At 35.4% G+C, this 17,265-nt stretch overlaps 2 protein-coding genes across 4 annotated transcripts; one reads left to right on the top strand and one right to left on the bottom strand.

Annotated features, from left to right (window-relative positions):
• The first annotated feature begins 4,942 nt into the window (after positions 1-4,942).
• LOC132299202 (probable serine/threonine-protein kinase PBL19) lies at positions 4,943-10,689 on the top strand. 3 transcript variants are annotated; one of them, XM_059795694.1, is made up of 5 exons: positions 4,943-5,056; positions 5,871-6,288; positions 7,632-7,892; positions 9,247-9,369; positions 9,784-10,689. In XM_059795694.1, the coding sequence occupies exons 2-5, from the start codon at positions 5,935-5,937 to the stop codon at positions 10,327-10,329; spliced, it is 1,284 nt and encodes a 427-aa protein (XP_059651677.1). In that variant the 5' UTR covers positions 4,943-5,056; positions 5,871-5,934; the 3' UTR covers positions 10,330-10,689. The 3 variants fall into 3 exon arrangements, with proteins under 3 accessions (XP_059651677.1, XP_059651678.1, XP_059651676.1); XM_059795695.1 differs by having other exon boundaries at positions 4,944-5,094; XM_059795693.1 differs by having other exon boundaries at positions 4,944-6,288.
• A 128-nt stretch (positions 10,690-10,817) lies between these two features.
• Positions 10,818-16,972, bottom strand: LOC132299201 (pentatricopeptide repeat-containing protein At1g12300, mitochondrial-like). The gene is made up of 5 exons (XM_059795692.1): positions 16,824-16,972; positions 13,386-16,474; positions 13,074-13,140; positions 11,452-11,535; positions 10,818-11,341 (listed from the first exon to the last, which is right to left on the bottom strand). The coding sequence occupies exon 2, from the start codon at positions 16,467-16,469 to the stop codon at positions 14,124-14,126; it is 2,346 nt and encodes a 781-aa protein (XP_059651675.1). The 5' UTR covers positions 16,470-16,474; positions 16,824-16,972; the 3' UTR covers positions 10,818-11,341; positions 11,452-11,535; positions 13,074-13,140; positions 13,386-14,123.
• Between the last annotated feature and the right edge of the window lie 293 nt (positions 16,973-17,265).

Below are 17,265 nucleotides of genomic sequence, written 5' to 3' on the forward strand. Positions count from 1 at the left end.
ACTTCGGGTTATTTGATCACTTTTGCAGGTGGGGCTGTAGGTTGGCAATCGAGACTTCAGAAGTGTATTGCTCTTTCTACGACAGAAGCAGAGTTTATTGCAGCAACGGAAGCGACTAAAGAGTTTTTATGGGCAAAGAAGTTCTTGAGAGAACTTGGTTTCAAGCAGCAGAGGTATGTGTTGTTTTGTGATAGCCAGAGTGCTATTCATCTTGCTAAGAATTCCAGTTTCCATGCAAGATCTAAGCACATTGATGTACGATACTATTGGATTAGAGATGCGTTGAACAATAAGTTACTTGAACTTGAGAAGGTTCACACTGATAATAATGACTCTGATATGTTGACAAAGACATTACCAAGGGAGAAGCTTGAAGTTTGTTGTTTGATTGTCGGGATGGCGATTCCCTCCATATAGTCGGAAAGAGGGAGATTTGTGGGTTTATTTTCTTCTATATGGAGGAAAGCCCAAGTGGGTTTTATTAAAAGCCTAATGCCCAGCCTTTAGGGAAAAGAAAGCCCTAAGGAAGTTAGTATAAAAAGAGAGAGGTTAGCCGCAAGTGAAAGAATAAAGAGAAGAAAAACGCAGGTTTTTTCCATTCTGTCCAGGTTTGATCAAACGTCCGATCCTGCTTCGTCCGTGGTCCGATCAAGCTGAAATTTGGAGGATAGGTTCACGACTCAGTGACGCACAATCTGAACGGTGGAGATCAGATTTTGAGCTTAGGAACAGTGATTCGTGTCCGTGAACAGTAACCGGGTTTTGGTAGAAAAATGCAGGTTTTTCAATTCTGTCCAGATTTCATCAAACGTCCGATCCCGCTTTGTCCGTGGTCCGATCGAGCTGAAATTTGGATGTGAGGTTTACGACCCAATGAGTTAAAATCTGAACGGTGAATATCGGATTTTGAGCTCGGGAACAGTGATTCGTGCCCGTGAACAGTAACCGGGTTTTGGTATTTTTCTCTCCAATTCTCTTTGTTTTTTTGCTAAGATTGTTGCTATCTTGATGAGATGTTTTGTAGCCTCTAATTGCGATTAGAGAAGACTTTGTGTACCCATTATTTTGTTGATAGTGGAGATTTTAACTGGACTAGGTCCCGTGGTTTTTCTTCCTCACACTGGGGAAGTTTTCCACGTAAAAAATTGCTTGTGTTTTGTGGCTTGGTGTGATTGATTTGTTTTCTATTATTTTCAGCACATATAAAAGTAGAGATATACTATATTTGCTTGCATATAGGGAGAAAAATTATTCCGCTGTGTTTGTTTATTGTCATCTCTCCCAACACACTGAACTTATCATTATTACTCTTCTCATTTCCTTCCGAAATTCCATTTGATTCTTTATCACCCTTCACTTAAGATGTCCAGGGTCGAGGTTGAAGAACAATGCTTCTTCTGTCTCTTGTTACCAGATTTTCCTTTCTCTTCCCCCAACTCTTGTTTATCACTGTCATCACTTTTAAAATTACTTAATTCTTTCTTTGGTTTCTTCATGAACTCCATCCAAATGATTATCACTTTTCTCCACATTTCCCCTGGTTGAAAAATCAAGCTTTAGCGGATTCCTCTTTCCCAACATGCCCTCCTCTTTGAAGAAGGTGTATCGCTCCTTTCACTGCCCCCACTCTCTTTTTTCATCAATCTCCTCGAACACTTGGTTTTCTTCTTCAAACTCCTCCGAGGAAGAGCTCGATTCCTCCATACTAACACGGAAATCATAGTTACCTGCAGCAAAATCCTCATCATTTGGATCAGTATCACTAGAAGTTAGCTATTGATCCGAGTCAAGTTTCAGTTTCGGTTTAGGATTCATCATAGAAGCACAATTTACCTCCTTATGATAGTTTACATTACTTCCTTCAAATTCCATATCCTCACAGTCATCGACATCAATCTCCAGAATGTCATCAATTTTTTTTGGTTTCAGTCCCTTCACATTGATCTTCATAACCTACAAAAGAAGGAACGACATTTGTCACACTCACTTCCTCAATTGAAACTCTTTAATTTTTTTCTTTTAAAGTTCGCTCACATGTATATATTTTTTATAACGTGCATATTTGAATAATTTTCTTCTTCTTCATCTTTTGAATTTTATAGTTGTTATAATATATATATATATATATATATATATATATATATATATATTTATATTCCGTATATATTTTTTTTTGAACCGTGTCCGGTGCCCCCCTCACTCGAAATCCTGGCTCTGTCCCTGGGTGTTAGCACATGTAGTCAAAGATGAAAGAGACTTTTCTTCTGTTTTCCAGGAAATTCAAGCAATAGAAAGAGACTCCTCCCTTACACAAGGAGGAGAAGACATGGAGGGGTAAGTAATACTCTATGGAGAGCAATGTTTTGATTCTTGGTTAAATAACCAAGTAATTATTACTAGGATAATAATGATTTAGAGTCCGAAAGTCGGACAAGTTTTACTGATTTGAAAATATAAATACGGTATTAGTTCAAATGGTACGGCATTTTTCCTTTAAAAAAGAGGTTGTGTGTTCGAATGGAACAATATTACAAGTGTATATTCACAAAAAAAAAAAAAAAAAAAAAAATTCATGTGTGACATGCATAAGTTGTGTAAAAAAAAACCCAATAGAATAATGCATGTCTCACATGCATTAGTGGTATATTTTGAGAGTGAATGTGAATGGAACTTTTTCTAAACTGGCAAAACTGCTTAAAGTACAGTAGTACATGAAATACGGTGGAAATTACTGCTCCCTAACCGTCATTTAGGGTGGAAATTACTGCTCCCTAACCTGTCATTTAATTCAGCTAGTCAAAAGTCTTTGCAATTACACTTCAATAGCTAAATACTTGCCAACAGATGATGACCAATCAAATATATGCACGAATATATATTCTTTTGTATATTCATTAGTATAATTCTCAATTGGATTTCATACAAATCTCGTGTCAAATGCAAACAGGCATAAACAGGCATGACGGTGACACTAATTCACATAGCACCCAATCACTGAACTTGGCGTGCCCAGCAAAGTCCATCTGCATATTATATTATATAATATATATATATATATATATATATATATATATATATATATATATATATAGTTTCCTGTAGAAGTCTATCTGCAAACCTAACCCAAGGAAGAAAATGGATCAAAAATTAAGAAGAGGACAAAATTTAAAGAAAATAACTTGGCTCTATCGAAACCCCTCAAATCTTTTTCATCTATGTGTTGAAAATATTAAACCAATATGATAGGACATTTGATTAATTTCATCGTCCACATTCAAGTGAATTCTAACTCGTTTGTGACTGACTATCTGTAAAAATTAAATTGTATTAATTTAGGCTCAACGTCAATTTATAAAACAACTATTTACCCTGCCAAAAAGTAAAAAATTCATTTATTTTGTTATTTTCAATATTCAATTTGAATAATTTATTTTATGGCATAATGATATATTTTCTATTTTGAAATTGAAAGTCAGAAAATTACCAAGACTTTTAGTATTATTGTGAAATTTTATTTGCTTATAGTTTGCATTTCTAAAGTTTTGTGAACTTTATCTTTTAGACATTGAATAATATGTTTTTATATACATATACAGTTCTTTTGGGTAGTTAAATAATCATATAGTTTTCTTTAATAATTAATGATTCAATTTGATAATTTTATGAAAAATTAGATTGCTTCAATGTTGGGTGATTAATGATTTACTATTTAATGATTAATAATAGTTTTTTTAAAATTCTGTAACTACACATGAAAATGCACCCCAGCACTCAGACAGAAGAAAAATAGTGATTTTTTTCACACACACGTCATTTTTAAACAATGAAAATTTTCTATAAATTAAATGCACAAGGGTATTTTCTTATTTCAAGAACATGAAAGAGGCACAATAGGCATAAGATATATATAGCATAAAAGAATATTAAAATATAATAAATGTATAAGGATATATAATTTTTTTATGAAGTTAAAAAGAAATTGTAATCCTAAATAATAGGTGGAAGCAACTTATGGTCTTTGCACACTAGTGAATAAAATGTCTATTTTTTGAAAATTCAAAGACTTGGGGGAACTCTTTAAACCTTATATTGCCTCTTTTTATATTTGTGTGAAAAAATAGGAAAATGTGATAATAAATCAGCTCAAATACATACTCTTTAGAGGAAAACAATCATTTTGTGTTCCATATAATGGAGTTTGCTTTAAAACTTAGCATTATTGGTTTCTCCTAATTTGTTAAATAAAGAAATAAGAAAAGGAAAAAGAACAACTCCTCAAATTTGTAAATAGAAAAAGGAATTTGATATTTACATTCTAAGTCTTATACACTTTATTTGCTTTTTAATTTTTTTATTTTATAAAAAGTTACAATTATCTCGATCACAATAATGAATCTAAAAGTAATTGTGAATTGTGAAAGTGTTTTTAAAGAAAGGTTGTATCCTTTTTTTTTTTCCTCATAAAAAATTGCAAATAAAAAGTAAGAATATAAAAGTTAAATGAACATTTTATTTCTTAATTAAAAAAAAAAACATTTTTTCAATTGAAAAAACGTACAGTAATTTTTTTGCAAAAAAAAAAACCATATTTAAAGCATACTGAAAATACTAATTTTGAGTGTTCAACCTAATTTTTCCAAAAAGAACATATTAAAGCAGTTGAAAATACTAATTTTGAGTGTTCAACCTAATTTTTCCAAAAAGAACATATTAAAGCAGTTGAAAATACTAATTTTGAGTGCAGAACATAAATTTTGTTATTACAAACATAATAATAAAAGATCCAATCGTAAAAAATCTGAGACATATACTTGGTGGACATCTAGACAAAAGAAAGTCTTGTTCTAGTACCAGGTAGCTCTGTTCGACGTGGGACCCATTAAATTTTAGGCACATAACACTCAAATATATATTTTTTCTTTTTTAAAAGAAAAAAAAAATAAATAAAACGTTTCCGGAGAAGAAGATTAGCCAAAATCAGTATATATAGCTTTCTAGTGCATAGTTGCAGACTTGAACCAAAGAGGACCTTAGGACGAGAAGGAATCAATGTGAGGTCCGTTTTCTCTCTCTAACCAACAGCGTTGAAAATTTGTAAGAGTCTAAACAGTTGAACAAATCCAGAAAAGATACAGTTTTTTTTGAGGTTTTCCACATGTTTGATTTATTTTCTATTAAATTCATATTTCACATGCTCTGTCTCTAACGTTTTGCTTGTTTTTCTCATTTGGGTATAGAATCTATAGATAGATTGATTTGATTTTTTTTTTTTTTTTTTAACGTTTTCTTTCTGGTAGTTGTACTTGTCCCTGTACTTTCCCATCTGGGTATCATTTTCCTTCTAGAATTTCACTTTCCATGTGTCTCTCTCATCTGGGTGTTGTGATTTGAAACTCTGTTCACACTTTTCTACTTAATTCTCATCTGGGTGTTGATGTTATGTGATATATATCTCTCTATCTTTGGTGTTGCTATCAATCCATTTTCTGTTCACTCGACAAATTTTTTTATTTGGATTTCTTTGGTTTCAATGTTTTCTATCAAATTTTATCTGTTTTTGTAATTGGGTTTCTTTTTGTTCCTTACAAAACTCTCTCTCTCTCCCTCCCTCCCTCTTCTTGTGATGTTCAAATAAAATTTAGTACTCTTTGTCTTGTTGAATTTGGTATATTCTTTGTTCACTAAACAAATTTTCTTATTTGGGCTTTCATTGGTTTCAAAGATTTCTATCGAACTTCCTCAGTTTTGTAATTGGGTTTCTTTTTATTTCTAACAAAATACCTATCTCTCTCTCCTTATGATGTTCAAATCATCAAATAGATGTTAATACTCTTTTTCTTGTTCAATTGGGTATCTGTTCTTTTCCTCAGGAATTCAGTGGCATACTTGATGTGTGAATCTTGAAAGCTTTTTACTGTTTTTTGAAAAAAAAAAATGAAGTGTTTCTATTACTTCAAGGATAGAAATGATAGAACCAGTACTAGGGAACAAAGATCAGCGCCAGAATTGAAAACCCAGAATAAATCTGATGTGTCTGATAGGGTGACCAAGTCTTCATGTTCAGCACCTTCGCCGCGTAGTATCCCGGAATTGTATGAAGAGAAGGCTCATAACTTGCGAGTCTTCTCCTTCTCGGAGCTAAAGCAGGCCACTAATAGCTTCAATAGGTTACTTAAAATTGGAGAAGGCGGATTCGGAAGTGTATATAAGGGTTCAATCAAGCCTGTTGATAAGAAATGCGATCCTATTGTGGTTGCTATTAAAAAGCTCAATAGCGATGGCTATCAGGTATGAGCTTTGAGTATGATCTTATAAAGTAATTTGTCGGTTAAGCTAGCTAAGAAATTTTTCTAGACAAGGCATGGAATATGGGGATTAATGTATTTGGTTATTTTCAGTAAGTTTAAGATTGCAAATGTTGGACCAAATTTGATTTGATTTGATTTTATTTAATCTTTATTCATTTGTATTATCTATGTTAGTCAGTATGATCCTTTTATTTTAGTTATTTATTATACATGAATTTTGTTTTGATTTCTTCCTCATTAAATAAGCTAATATTCAGTACAATTGACAGCCTTGGTTGTTCTCTTTGAGAACTGTCCTAATCTTGGTGCTTTCAAATATTTTATATACATTTCAAGAGATATTGGATGTAATCCATCTGTACTAATTTTATAAGTGTGGAGGAATGCACATGTATGGCCATAGCTTTGGCTTTCTGAATTTACTTTGGCACTGTCTTTGTTTGTTTAAAGAACGATTTCCGTGGAAACGGACTTGATGCTTTGAGTTAGTTTACTGATTCTTTTCTATTCATGGTAGAATACCCCTTAAATCTATTCTTCCAAATATTGTTGCTCATCAATGAACTTATCAATTTACCTCAAAACAAGCATTGTTTTTCTTCTTCTCTACCAATCCTCAAACTCTAGACCTAGAGGTTGGTCTGGCCACACAAACCAACTCCTAAGCCAAAGAGGCCACAAGAGGACCGGTAAAACAAGCATTGTTTTGCGAACACCTTCCAAAGTGGTTTTCCTTTGCTGTTTATACTTCAGTGTTTTAGCAAATCCTTGATGGAATTCCTCAAATTTTCCATCTTCCTACTTTTGGTTCCACGGAACTATTTGTATCAACCATCTGTAGCTACTCTTAATTTGTGGATTTCTTGTTCTGCTACAAATTTAAACAAACAATGGTTTCCTTTGTATATCATTATGTTCTAATTTAGCCCGCTATGCCTCAATGACAACATTTGAGGGCATCCATTTGATTGCAAGTCTTGTTTAAACATGAGATACATTTATCATGATGTTCTCAATAGTACATGAATAAAGTTTACCTTGATATGGTGATAATGTAAATTATCATGTTTCCTATCACACTCAACTTCATGTCTCAAAAGTAATGTAAAACATGATGTATTTTATAAGATTTTGTGTGTATAGATTATGATCCCCTCGAAATTTGTTTGTCACATAATGCATGCACCTCCTGAAATGCTGGCTACTTGTCTTTGGAACTGTGCATTTATTTGTCCAACTGATCATTCTGTTTACATATTTTGATGCTATAAATGGTCGATCTATTTGTTCTGACAATGTCATGCTTCCTTCTTTTTAATGTAGGGTCATAAACAATGGGTAGCAGAAGTACAATTTCTAGGTGTCGTGGAGCACCCGAATCTTGTTAAACTTATTGGATATTGTGCTGTAGATGGTGAAAGAGGGATCCAACGGCTGCTTGTATATGAGTTTATGCCGAACAAAAGCTTGGAAGATCATCTTTTTAGTAGGGCTCATCCACCTCTTCCTTGGCAAACAAGGTTACAAATAGTGCTTGGAGCGGCTCAAGGATTGGCTTATTTGCATGAAGAACTAGAAGTCCAGGTTTAATTTCATAATATTTTCAATTGATATGATTTCACTTCATCATGTGATATTGTCTGTACTAAGTTTTTTTATTTCATTTCAACAATATCAATTAGTAGTGGTGCATTTGGGTACCACAGGACAATAAAAGTATCCCTTCTCTAGCACTTGGAGGCCCAAAAGTTTAGTGGTGCATTTTGGTATCACGTGAAAATAAAAGTATCCCTTCTCTAGTTGAAACCACAAAAGTCACCATTTAAGATGAAGTCACTTCAAAAGGATGGAGTCATCACCACACACACACGCATCCACAAATTGTGTCGATTTTTCCTTTTCTGAAATCCTAAAATGATTCTACGAATGCAGTTACATTTGCTTATTCATTATCCTCTGAAACAACACAAAACTAATTTGTTAAAATCCCTGTAGTTTTCAAAGGCTCCTGAAAACAGTAGGAGAAGGGGAGGGGGTTCCTGACCATAGTGGCGCACTGCATGTGTCTCCTGGAGTGCAAGAAAATTTGATGCACTGTTGTATTGCCAAAAGGACACCTTCCTGTTACATTGGGTGTTTTGTTATTAACAACTTCCTTAGATGTATCCACAACATTTCATAAGTTGAATTTCCGCAAATTCAATTATAGAATATCCCAAAGTATTTATTTATTTATTGTTATTATTAACATTATTATCCTCTCTGGTTAACTTTTTTTTTTTTGGTAAATAAGATTTTGTATATCAAAGAAAGCTACAAAACAGACCAAGTTTCTTGTTAATCAATATTTCTTTTGCCTTAAATATAGATTATCTTTCTTTCGTTCCTTCCTTTTCTTTTTTGTCCCCCTTTCTCATCTGGAGATTTTTTCTCTTTAATTGAAAAATAAGATATAAATAAACTGGAAAATGCTTTCTATGAAGTGCATTAAGGATCTTAACTATACTATGATAATTTGTAACTGGTAAAGCTTTAAGACGTATGGCAAAAGGTTGGTCAAAGGCCTTGTATCGTTGTCTGAAACCATGCTACTTTTATGCTCATGATAACGGGTACCTTGGCTGTTATTTGCCTATGATACTATTGTATAGTCACTACCTTTTGATAACTTACAATATTTGATTTATATTAGTGCTTGAATGAAGCTAAAATGTTATTACAGTAATTTGGAGTAAATGGTATATTGGCCCGTTATAATTGTAATTTTGTCAATAATATCTATGTTTTCTACAATTATAAGGCATTAGTCTTTAGAGGTTGTCATTAATCCCATGAAAAAGGGAACAAGGTTTACTGTCAATAACGGGGATATTGGATGTTATTTATATCAGTTCTTTTCATTGTTGTAATCAACTGTTGTTTTTTTCTTATGGTTTAGGTGATATATCGAGATTTCAAGTCATCAAATGTGCTATTGGATGAGGATTTCAAACCAAAACTTTCGGACTTTGGGCTTGCGAGGGAGGGGCCAACAGCTGGGCATACTCATGTTTCAACAGCGGTTAGTACATCAATTTCTTCTGTAGCTTTGTAGGTTGCATGAGGTTCATTTATTTGTGACCTGCATTCACTCTGATGATGTTGAGTGGTAACCAAGGATGTTTTCCTGAATGGGATCAGAAATTGGGAATTAGTTCGGATTGACCTGGGATTATTTGATACTGGTTTCGTGTGGGAAAGCAATGCATGCTTGAGAAGGCTTGATTTTTTATTTTTTATTTCTAATGCTGGACTTGTATGGGAAATTCTGGAAATAACTTGAAATTATACATATAGTGTCATTCTATACTCAACTATTCACATATAATTATCAAATTTTGGAATAGTAACATGATGATTTCAGTTTCCGTCAAACATGTCACTGTGCATATATAGGTTAGTGAATGACCATGAGAAAATTGAATTATGTGATTAGGTTGTCGGGACATCTGGTTATGCTGCTCCAGATTACGTCCAAACAGGACATTTGACAACCAAGAGCGATGTATGGAGTTTTGGTGTGGTATTGTATGAGGTCCTCACAGGCAGGCGGTCATTAGAACGAAATCTACCCAAGCCAGAACAGAAACTTTTGGACTGGGTGAAACACTTCCCTGCTGGTAGTAAGAAATTTGGCACGATAATGGACTCAAGACTTGAAAATCAGTACTCTCTTAATGCAGCTCGAAGAATTGCAAAACTAGCAGACAGTTGTTTGCTGAAGAGTGCAAAGGATCGACCAATGATGAGTCACGTGGTGGAGGATTTGAAACAAATAATCCAAGTTTCTGATGAAGGAAGCCCCTCCGAAAAAGGTTTCGAATGTGATGATGATTCAGTTGACTCGGACGAGAAGTCAAGTCAAACGGGAGCCCCTGAATCTTCAAAAAGGCGGATGGCACATTTGGCTAAACTAAGCGAGGTTGTGGATGGAGTCGGTAGAAGAAGATTTATGATCATGCAGAGGGCCAAAGTCCCTTAAAAAGTGTTTTTGCTGCCAATTTTGTTTCTTCGATAAGGTTATGGGTTCGTTTTGGGGTCATCAATGGAAGAATACAGCGGGAAAGCAAGCTTAGAAACTATTGAAGTGAACTAAACTTCTTGTGCCATTGGAAATTTTTACCGTGTGTTCATGCCAAATTGCCAATGGACTGAAATCAGAACTTTAACCTTTTTTTATGTACATATGATGTGATGAGAGATCATATTTTAGCTAATTTTTTCTCCTTGTATTTTGCCGCCTTTGGCTAATGAGAACCCGAAGACTTGTGTATGGGTGTTATTGTAATTGCGTTTGCCTCAAGTAGAAGGAAGATCTATGGAAAGAAATGATTTCCTTGCATGCCTTCTTGAAATTAAATTTTTATCATTTTGCTGGCAAAAAATCGGTGAACTAAATAATAACAATAATATATATATATATATAATAAAATAAAAAAATAGTGCAACTTCCAATGGTTGGATTTGCCCATTATGAAGGGTTAAAGAGTATAGAGTGTAAAACTGCCGAGATAACATTGTCTTAGAACAGAGAAGGTATAGAAATAAATAAAAAAAATAAAAATAAAAAATAAAAAAAAAGGCGGCTGCATCTATGGTGTTCAATTTGATTACTAAGTTTCAAAATGAGTACAAGATAACAAATAAGTACATCATTTCTCACATTTCAAGAAATGGAAAAAATGTAGTATTTTCGTAATCATCGTGAAATTACATCATTTGGCATTGACTGCACTATTGCAAAATTGTTGTGATCTCTGTAATCAACATACATAGAATTCTTCAAGCTCAGATTATCACACTTTCTAGATGACCAACGATAAATTGCTGACCTTCCCTACAAAAATGAGATGACAGACTATCCCCATGCAGATTACATAAAGCTTCAATAAGTTGAGTTGCGGAAGAAACAAAATTCCTGCAGCACATCTACAAGGTTCTTCCAAGGCGGAACAGCTGCTTCTTGCAGCAGTCGCTCTCACCATGCTCCACTGCTACGAGAAAAATAAATGCATCAATAGTTTCCATTTGCAAAGGCAAGCACATAACTATGGACAAGCCTCTTAAATCAAGAAATTATTCAACCATTTGATTAACAATATACCAAAATTCCTGCAGTGCATCCACAAGGTTCTTCCAAGGCGGAACAGCTGCTTCTTGCAGCAGTCGCTCTCACTATGCTCCACCACTGTGAAAGAAATAAATGCATCAAGTCAAGCGCATAACTATGGACAAGCCTAAAAACAATAAATTATTTCAACTATTTGATTAGTAATATAGGAGCAGAAGGAGTTATATAATTCAACTTCGCTAGAAAGTATGTCCGTGTAACCTCGTTTTATTATTTTTCTCTAATTTTCCATTCCCTTTCAAGAAAATGGAGGCAAAGAAATGAGAACTAAGATTCTTCTCACAGCCATACGTACCAAACCTTAGAAACCAAATAAAGCATTATTAAAAATTTATTATCAAGTTGCAACTTTTCGGCCACTTTCCCTTATCAAATTCCTTTACACACCCTAAAAGAATGATCATCCATCCACTCAAGTTGAGATGTTTGCTTCTACTCTGGTCACACCATGAGTATCTCTTCCACATCACATTCACTATGTTTTCTGCCTTGTTCTGTGATTTGCTTCGCAATGTACTTCCTCGTCATGCATCCAATTTTGTGCCTTGCTCATGACCATCAAAACACTAAGAAAAATATCGTTATTATCAAGTGATTCAATAGGACCCACGGAATAACTTCCTCTCACAAAATTTTACTGAACTTTGATTTGAATATTGAATCTAATTCCTCGTGTATTTCTAGGTGTCGACTAATATTTTCACAATCTGATTAACCCACAAGGATAACACGTCGGAAACAGAGGTTACAAGCTATGTAACCCCATCGGATTTCAATAGGACTTAAAAATCAAGTAGAGACAATAAGCTGTACCTATGGCCACATAAAAGTGAAGAAACTGAGTTAAAATTAGAGAAGTCTAGAGCCCACAGGGAGAGAGAGTTCTGGGTCGTCTATTTCTTCCTTTTTTTTACCAATCTCTTTATTCTCTTCAGATAAGCAGAGAAAACTCTCTAGTGCAATCTACTACTAAAGTAAACTACACCGTATACCAGATCATTCGACATCTGGTTACTGACTAGCAAAGTACAAGGAAGAAGATACATCTACTTGCTAATCATCATAGTTTCAGCCAATCTCCTGTAGGATTCTTAAACTCCATTGCATCGTATGCGATCAAAGTCTATTCTACTAGGAGCTAATTGACAGTGGTAGTAAATGTATACAACCATAAAGCATCTTCCGCCTGTTATGTAGCATCCATATAAACTCATATCACTTCTTGTGATTCCAGATGAAGGCAATAAATTTCCAGACAATGAATTTGAAGATGCATCACATATATTGCCAAAAAAAAAAGAAGACAGCATATGTACTTTTTAAACATAAATAATCAGAAATATAAAATTTTATGCAGAGTTGGCTATTGAGAGTATAAACCAGCACAATACACTGATTGACATGGTTAAAAGCAATTTAAAACAAATAAAATGAAGTTGATAATCAAATGTATAAATATTAAACCAAGTATTCTAAACATTCTCACAAAAATAAAAAATGTTCCATTATCTCACAATTGAGACTGTTCTAAAAGATGCCGAGAATTCTTTGGCTGCACAAAATTTCAATATTACATTGCATTCAAAATCTTTTACCTGTTCAATGAGCTACTCAGCACATATGCGCCTCTGCTAACATGTGCACCTCTCTATAGCCCAAACCCTGAATAACTGTTATGAATTAATACAAAGATATAAACCCCAAGGGGTTGACCTAATTGGAAAAGACTTGAGCCCTGGTGCCTCATGAAGCATCAGGTCTCAGGATCAATTCTTGCTAGGTGCAAACAATTCCTTGGAGGGGGGTGTGTGAGTACCAACTAGGGAAAAAAAACAAAAAAAATTAATACAAAGATATACAAGTGTAATATGACCATGTTGCTAATCCAGAAAATATAAACAGATTACCTCCAAAGACAGCTTCTCAGTGGCAATGCTTCTTGCCATAACATCAGGTGCTTGCCAACAAACAGACCATAAGCAACCGTTTTCATCAGTTCTAAAAGACTAACAAAGGCACTTTACATTCCACTTTATGGTCCCACCCTGATCATGTCACTAGTTTCAACTCAACCATCAATTCAGTTTGAGAATATGATTTCTGCATTCTGTTAGTAAAGACCTAAACAAGATTATATAGAAAAGAATGCTGGTGATAAAACCAGTCCTTCTATAGGAAATGCTAACTATTTTTATGTGGCTATCATATTTCCCTCCTGAGCTCCTCTACCACCAACGCAACTCATCTCAATAGGAGTTATGACCCAATATTTCAGGCTGTATTGATAAATCTCCTTTTGTAATTCCACTCTATTTAGGACCATATCTTCAGTTAAATCATAGGTCTTTCTTACAGCCTCAACCCTGCACTTTTCTGACTTCCCCTTATTCTGGAAGCTCCCTCCATCCTGAACCATATTGTGTGCCTTATCAAAGCAGTAAATGGTTTTCAATAAAACCATGTCAGCTGAATTCCTCAAATATTTCCCACAATTATTCCCACAGCAGACACATATATTGCTCCAGGAAATCTTCAAAATTGGCATCGACCTCCACTCATAATAAAAAGCTCCGGGAAATCTTCAAAATTGGCATCAACCTCCACTCATAATAAAAAAGATTTTCTCACATTCAACAACTGAAGTGCTATAAATTTATTATGTCAGTCACTTTGCAACCATTAGACCCACTATTAATCATTTTAAAAGAAGATTGACTTGTTTCACCATGAATCCTATCTCTGTACAAATAGTCATAAGTAATATACATGAGGAAGTCCAGAAAGAGACACTTTTCTGATGTTTGTCTAGAATATTCAGCTTCCTCTTGAATGTTACGATATGCTCTGTCCAGTATTTTATAAGTTATTTTATCAAAGTTGAAAGAAATCTGACTCAACTTTTGCCCCCACATCAAAGTCCTCTCAGGCAGCCCTTGCTTGCAAAGTTGAGACAATAACAAGTTAGTTGTAACAACATTCGGAATAAAAGCCATCTTAAGTAATTTTGCAGCTAAGATCATAGCGCGATCCAATACGTCAATGCAAACACCATTCAACATGATGTTGTATGTAACTGTGTCTGGTACAAGACCTGCCGAAACAAGCTCATCCAACATCATCACAGCTCGACTCATCCTCCGACTAGTACATAATCCATGGATGCGTATATTATACGTTGAAATATCAGGGTCCCACCCCCTGGCATACATTTTGTTCACAAAATCATCTGCATTGACTAAGTCAAATGCCTTACAGTACCCACTGATCAAGGTATTGTAAGTAACAACATCTGGTGTCAAACCGGTCCGGTGCATGTCCATGAAAGTGTCAATTGCTGACTTCATTCGACGCTGTTTACAGAACCCATTAATGATAAGATTGGCGGTGAAGATATCAGGGAGAAGACCCCTTTGCTTCATCTCCTTCTCCAACTTCAACGCTTCACTCAATTTTCCGCAGTTACAAAACCCCCCGATCAATGAATTGTATGCGAAATTATTTGGAACAAAACCTTTGCTTAACATTTCCAGAAACGCATTATATGCTTCCTCCACAAATCCTGCTTTAGAAAGTCCATCAATGAAGGCCGAGAAGGCAACAGCATCAGGAGATATCCCTCTCCCTTCCATCTCTGCCCACAAACTTTGAGCTGACACTATGTCACCTATTCCAAAATAACCATCTAGGAGCACTGTGAATGCCACTATATTGACAGGGAAACCCTTCTTTATCATTCTATCCATAACCTCCCTCGCTTCTTGCAGCCTTCCTTTCTTGGACAAAGCCATAAGGAGAGAACTGCATGTAGAAGATGACGGAGTCAAACTGAATTTCATCATAATTTTGTATGTTTCAAAAGCGCTGACCACAAATCCTACATTGCTATAAGCTGCAATGATGGAGTTAAAAGCAATTACACTGACAGGTATTCCTTTCTCAAGCATATCCTCTAAAAGTTCCAAAGCCTCGTCCAACCGTCCAGCCCAACACAATCCTGCAACTGATACATCAGACAATGTACTATCTGGGAGCAAACCCGACATGGATAAATCCCTTAACAACCTCTCACCATCTTCTTCCTTTCCATACTTGTAATGTCCACCAACCAAAATGTTAAAAGTTATACCATCAGGAGCTATACCCTTGTTCCTCATTTCTTCATAAAGCATATTTGCTCGACTAACATCCCTAGCCTTAACATACCCATCCATTAAAGTGTTATACATTGTGGTGTTCGGGACAACACCCAATTCTTGAACTCCATCGAAGAGTTTCCTTGCTTCCACAACATTTCCCTCCTTGCACAAGGCATTAATAAGTGTACTAAATGTAACAGTGCTAGGATTGCAACCCCTTTCAACCATCAAGCGTAACCAAGTCAACCCCTCTGATGTTCGCCCCCTAATGCAGTTTGCACTGATCACAATGTTATACGTAACAACATCTGGTTTGCATTGGTACTTCCTCATGACATGTAACAAACTCTCTCCAATTTGAAGATACCCATTTTTGCAAAACCCAACAATCATCATATTGAAATTATAATTTGAAGGGCGGGGCCCTTTAAGAACCATATCCCTAAATAACTTCCATATACTACCATAATCACCAATTCTAAACAACAATCTGAAAAGAATTGTGGAAGCTGACGGACTCGGCCCCAGCCCATTCTCCCTCATCCTATCTACCATCTCCAATGCCCTTGGAACCATTTCTGCATTCAAGAAAGCCCGCATAAGCGAATCAAGAACTGAGAAATCCGACTCGTACTTGAGGTGCCCTCTCCACATAAACTCCACCAGCTCCCTACTACGACAAAACCCAATTCTAACAATTACCCATGAAAGCACATCTTGTGCCAAAAATCGTAACCCCTCCACCGATAAAAGATGGGCCGCAACGCAACAAGACTGCACTATTCCCTCTGAATCATCTCGAAATACGAATTTGAAAAATGCAAACGCAATTTGTCGATTTTCGAACAAATTCATGATCTCTACAAGAAAAAATGGGCAAAATTTTTGTGAAAAACCCTTCAAAATATAACCTTGCTGTTGCTTTATCATCTTGGATAATCCAACCACAATCTTACGCCTCTCATTTGAATTTACTATACAAGTGTCTGAAGTATTTGATAAATTGCGAATAGGCAAAAATTGTTCAAGAGAATTGAAATTCTGATCAGCAGATGAAGATGCTGAACTACAATACGAACTACAAGAACAGTGTGTGGGTTGAAAATTTAGGTTAATGCGTAGGGTGAGACTATGGGAAATTAGGGTTTGCGAAGAGTATGAAGTGAATATTCTGGAGAGAGAAGGGACAAATGGGAAAGTATAACTCACCTTGATAATCCTGCGCACACGGCGCACAGCAGCAAACATCCGGAGTTTCACCGGAGACTCGCCGTAGAATGTTTTCCGGTGAACGTCGTGTCTGGGTTTGTGGTTTTCCCCAGCTAAGTTGAGCGGCGCATTGTAGCAAAGTTGGGGACAGCAAGTGATACGTTAGAAGAGGATAGATTTTGAATATTGTGATAAATGGGCTAAGGTAGGTAAATTTTAGGCCCATTGAAAACTGGGCTTTATGCTCTATTGTGATGACCTGTATCTCATAGCCTACAGACCCAAGTGATAATGGGCTTAGCTAGGTAACTTTTGGGCCTAATGAACACGGGGATTTCTGCTCAACTGGAATGGACTTGTATCTTATCCCACAGACCATCAAACCAAAACTAATTGAGAATGAGCTTTTTTTTATCGGTCTGGGTAGAGACCAAAGATGTTG

This window comes from Cornus florida, unplaced genomic scaffold (assembly GCF_030987335.1).
Source record: "Cornus florida cultivar Cherokee Brave unplaced genomic scaffold, ASM3098733v1 CherokeeBrave_3.0.0_Hap2_Chr03, whole genome shotgun sequence".
Lineage (NCBI taxonomy): Eukaryota > Viridiplantae > Streptophyta > Magnoliopsida > Cornales > Cornaceae > Cornus > Cornus florida.

Bases quoted from the DNA above. Each gene is read 5' to 3' on its own strand.
- LOC132299201 (XM_059795692.1), bottom strand. From the start codon at position 16,469: ATGAATTTGTTCGAAAATCGACAAATTGCGTTTGCATTTTTCAAATTC.
- LOC132299202 (XM_059795694.1), top strand. From the start codon at position 5,935: ATGAAGTGTTTCTATTACTTCAAGGATAGAAATGATAGAACCAGTACT. The intron at 7,893-9,246 runs GTTTAATTTCAT...CTTATGGTTTAG, and splicing joins ATGAAGAACTAGAAGTCCAG to GTGATATATCGAGATTTCAA. The intron at 9,370-9,783 runs GTTAGTACATCA...TTATGTGATTAG, and splicing joins ATACTCATGTTTCAACAGCG to GTTGTCGGGACATCTGGTTA.